At 43.6% G+C, this 4421-nt stretch overlaps 1 protein-coding gene and 1 long non-coding RNA gene across 2 annotated transcripts; both read right to left on the bottom strand.

The window, feature by feature from the left end:
* Positions 1-652: 652 nt before the first annotated feature.
* On the bottom strand, positions 653-1141 carry LOC116405110. The gene has a single exon (XM_031888807.1). The coding sequence runs from the start codon at positions 1139-1141 to the stop codon at positions 653-655; it is 489 nt and encodes a 162-aa protein (XP_031744667.1).
* Positions 1142-2702: 1561 nt separating this feature from the next.
* On the bottom strand, positions 2703-3888 carry LOC116405222. Its single transcript, XR_004218383.1, has 3 exons — positions 3701-3888; positions 3478-3604; positions 2703-2752 (listed from the first exon to the last, which is right to left on the bottom strand). It is a non-coding gene; the product is annotated as an uncharacterized LOC116405222 (long non-coding RNA).
* Positions 3889-4421: the final 533 nt, after the last annotated feature.

Genomic DNA, 4421 nt, shown 5'->3' with positions numbered 1-4421 from the left:
TTAAACACCCTGTTCATCAAATCCATAAATACAGCAGGTGCACTAGACAAACCAAAAGACATTACTATGAATTCATAATGTCCATACTCGAACGAAAAGCAGTCTTAGGAATATCACGGTCTCTAATCCTCAACTGGTGATAACCTGACCGTAAGTCAATCTTAGAGAACACCGTGGCTCCCTGTAACTGATCGAACATATCATCGATTCTGGGTAAAGGATATATGTTCTTGACTGTTACTTTATTCAACTCTCTATAGCAATGCAAAGACGCATCGACCCATCCTTCTTCTTCACAAACAATACTGGTGCACCCCAAGGTGACACACTAGGTCGAATAAAGCCTTTGTCAAGCAATTCCTGTAACTGTACCTTCAGTTCTTTCAACTCAGCAGGAGCCATCCTATAAGGGGCTCTAGAAATAGGAGTAGTTTTGGCTCCAACTCAATGGCAAAATCAACCTCTCTATGTGGCGGTAGTCCTGGAAGATCTTTTGGAAATACATCTGGGTATTCTCTTACCACAGGTTCTGAAGTTAAAGAAGTCTCACCTTCCCTAGTATCCACCACACTTGCCAAAATACTCCAAGTACCCTGGTTGAGTAGTTTACTAGCTTTCATAGCTGAGATTACTTTAGGCAGTACTACTGTTCCTACCCCTTGAATTTAAAGCTAGATGCAGTAGGGGGACTGAACACAACTTCCTTACGAGAACAATCAATACTAGCATGATTAGTAGCTAGCCAATCCATACCTAAAATTACATCAAAGTCACGCATATCTAATACCAACAAGGTTACGTCCAGCACACGACCAGCTATCTCAATTTCACATGCTTTAATCTTTTCCTTAGACAACATAATTTCTCCAGACGGTGTAGACACTGACAAAACATAGTCTAAGGGTTCCACCTCTAAGCATGCATGCGTCACAAAAAGCGATGAAATAAATGAATGAGAAGATCCCGAGTCAAACAAGGTCAAGGCAAAATGCCCTAACACTGGTAATGTACCTGTCACTACTGTGCCGGCCTTCTCTGCCTCTGATCTATTAGTGGCAAAGATTGTACCCCGCTGTGGAGGTCTCTCTCCCTGACTGCTCGATCCAGCCCCAGTAGATCTCAAGGGACACCTATCAGCCATGTGTCCCTCTTGCTTGCACTTATAACAGACTCTCGTTCCCATCAAACAACGACCCAGGTGGCGTTTCCCACACGTATTACATACTGGCCTCTCTCGAGTAGTGTCTCCTGCCCGCCAGAACTCTGCTGGAAACTGCGAAAAGGATCGCCTGGTCTCAAGTTCCTCTGAGGAACTCCTACAGTTCTCTGCTCTACTTTTCTCTTTTGACCCGACGACGATCCCTTATCAAAGCTCCTTGGCTGTATTTCATCCTTCCCAATGCTCATATCCACTGCCAGACGCAGTGCTTCAGCTTGGGTAGTGGGCTTTAGTGCTCGCACAAAACCCCTAATTTCATCTCTCAATCCCTTGACGAACCTATCAGCTCTAGCCTGCTCATTACTAACAAGCTCAGGGGCAAAACGTGACAGCATATCAAACTCCTGGTCGTACTCCTCGACTGTCATATATCCTTGCTTCAACTCCAAGAATTCCTGGCTTTTGGCGTCTCTAAGGTTAGCCGAGAAAAACTTGGTATAGAAGCAGTCCTTAAACTGATCCCAGGTAATTTGCCTCACATCTCCACCTAGCATGCGCATTGTAGTCCTCCACCAGATAATGCCTCTGTCCCTCAGTAGAAAAGCAGCACACTGAACTCTGTGCTCCTCGGGACATCTCATGTAATTAAATATGGTTTCCACAGAGGACAACCACATTTCAGCTTTAGTAGGATCCTCCAGTGACCCATCAAACGTCTGAGGGTCATACTTCCGAAAGTCCCTCAAATGTTTCGCCTCAGCAGAAAGTTGGTTCGGTAATCTTGTGCAGGAGGGGCTGCTGGTGCAGGGGAACTACAGGTGCAGGTGGAACACGCAGGTGCCTGCTGGTTTTGAGCTATAGCTGTCATAAGTTCTGTAAACCTCTGCTCCATGTGAGCAGACAGTGCATCAAACTCAACGTGAGTCACGGGTGCAGCAGGAATTCGCTGTTCAGCTTGACCCTCAGTAGGCTGATTACGACCTGCTCCTCTACCTCGGCCTCCTTCCTCTACCTCGGCCTCTACGACCTCCTCTACGTACACCTTCCCTTGGCGGCATAATTCCTATTATCCACCAACAACACTCTTTAACAAAATCTTAATCATAACATAAGCAAGTCTTTATCGTCATGCAATCTAGTTTAATTTAGGCAAGGTCATGCAAATAAACCATACATATAAGCATCAAGCATACCTGACGAGAGACGAAGGGTCGCGTTAGCCATAGGAACACAAAAACATAGACTTACATCGTAAGTCAGTCTACAGAACCTAAAACTTAGGCTCTGATACCAACTGTAACGACCCAACTTTTCTAAGTAAGTCGAGATCGTTAATTTTTTTAACAAATAAAGACTTTGATTAATATAAAACAAAACGTAAACAAATAAAAAAAAAAACATCTTCAAGTCAGGCCTGATTTTTAAACATTCAAGAAAACATAAAATAGTACTATTTACAACAAACGTTTGTAAACTAAATTTCAATTCATTTTAAACCTCACAAGAACCCATAAGCGGAAGCAAAAACACGTTTCCTATGGCATCACGCTTCCTTCCTGCCCCTCGCCGGTTTGCCGCCTTTATTACCTTTGCCTGAAAATTAAACATAAGAAGGGTGAGTTTTAAATACTCAGTAAGAGACCCTCTACTGGTCTCGTCAGGGGAAAATAAATTGTTAAAGTTCTATTGGGACACCCTGTACAGTCGCAGTCTTGTGATCCCGTAGGATACACATTCAGTCTAACGCCCCGAAGGACGTACATATCAGTCTAACGCCCCGAGGGACGTACATATCAGTAGTGTTCTGCAGAAACACATATCAGTCAAATGCTCCCGAAGGTGCAAAATAAATTGGTGATCCCGTGGGACACCTACAAGGTAAACATCCCAATACAACCTAACAATTTATCCCCTCATTCCATTCAACCCATCTTTCAGTTACTTCAAAACAAAGTTCTTTCTTCAACATCCTAACAGTCAACTTATTTTCACAGTCATATGTCTGTCAATAATATGCTAATACATCAGTCAATCACTATACAGTCAATGCACCCCTCAGTTCACCAGCACACAGTCATACTTTAGCGTAATCATACACCCAATCTAAACGAGAATCTCATACAACACAATCTACAATCTCCGTCCTGTCCACATACACACATTTATATATAGATTCCATGACAATCACGACATACATTCGACGTCAAGTCTACTTCAATTCATATACATTCATATATATTTTCAGTCACCCCAGTATACATTCAACACATACATACACAGTTCACAATCACAATTGAGTCCAGTAGAAAATCCCTTACCTGGATCTTTATGTAAAATTCCTTAGTCGAACTAACTTCAACAAACAAACCCCAAGAGTAAAGAATCGAACTCCAACAAAGCTTAAGGCGTAACTCAAGGACACTAACTCCAAATCACCGATGTCGCCTTCAAGAACAAAGATCAATTCAACCAATTAAACAACATCACATCTTAATGTATTTACAAATGTAAGACCTTATTACCGAACAATCTCATCCTTACCAATATCTTGTAACAAGACTTTGACAATCGACGTTAAATAGAAGTTGCCGCAGGATCTACACAAAAGACATCGTGCAAAACACTTTTGCACGCGAACTGGTCCGCGATTCGTAAATGGGACAGCGGGTATCGACGAAGGCAGAACGGTTCGGACGTTCAACAGCAGTTACGCGCAGACGGGAGTAGCCCAGCAACGTAGCCGACTTCGTGCGATGCGGCGTGACCTGCGTCGGCGAGGCTGTTCGTGACTGAGGCGTGCGACTTGCCTTGCGGACGGAGATAAAGACGGCGGAGACGGTTGCAGAACCGTGGCTTCGACAGAGACAGAACCGGCTGAGACGGTTGGGCAGCGACGAAAGAGCAACGGCACCGCAGATCTGGACTGGCAGCGGCGCGGTCTTGCTTCGCGCGGGGCTGCGGATGGAAGAAGAAAATGGAAGGAAAGGATCGGCGGCTGGCTGCGGTTGGCTGCGGCGGGACGGGAAGAAGAAGATAGAGGTGGTGTTGCGGCGGAAAGAAAAACGGAAGGGAAGGGAGGCGACGGTTTGCGAACGAGAGAGAAGGGGGAAGGGATCGGCGCGCACGCAGAAGAAGAAGGAGAAAAGAAAAGAAAAAGAAAAGAAGAAAAGAAAAATAATAAAGAAATTTTTTAATATTAAAATAATATATATAAAAATAAAAAAATATATATATATATATATATATATATATATATATATAT

This window comes from Cucumis sativus, chromosome 7 (assembly GCF_000004075.3).
Source record: "Cucumis sativus cultivar 9930 chromosome 7, Cucumber_9930_V3, whole genome shotgun sequence".
In the NCBI taxonomy this organism is placed as follows: domain Eukaryota; kingdom Viridiplantae; phylum Streptophyta; class Magnoliopsida; order Cucurbitales; family Cucurbitaceae; genus Cucumis; species Cucumis sativus.
The sequence above is the reverse complement of the archived record's forward strand: the minus strand, read 5'-3'. Positions and strand labels throughout refer to the sequence as shown.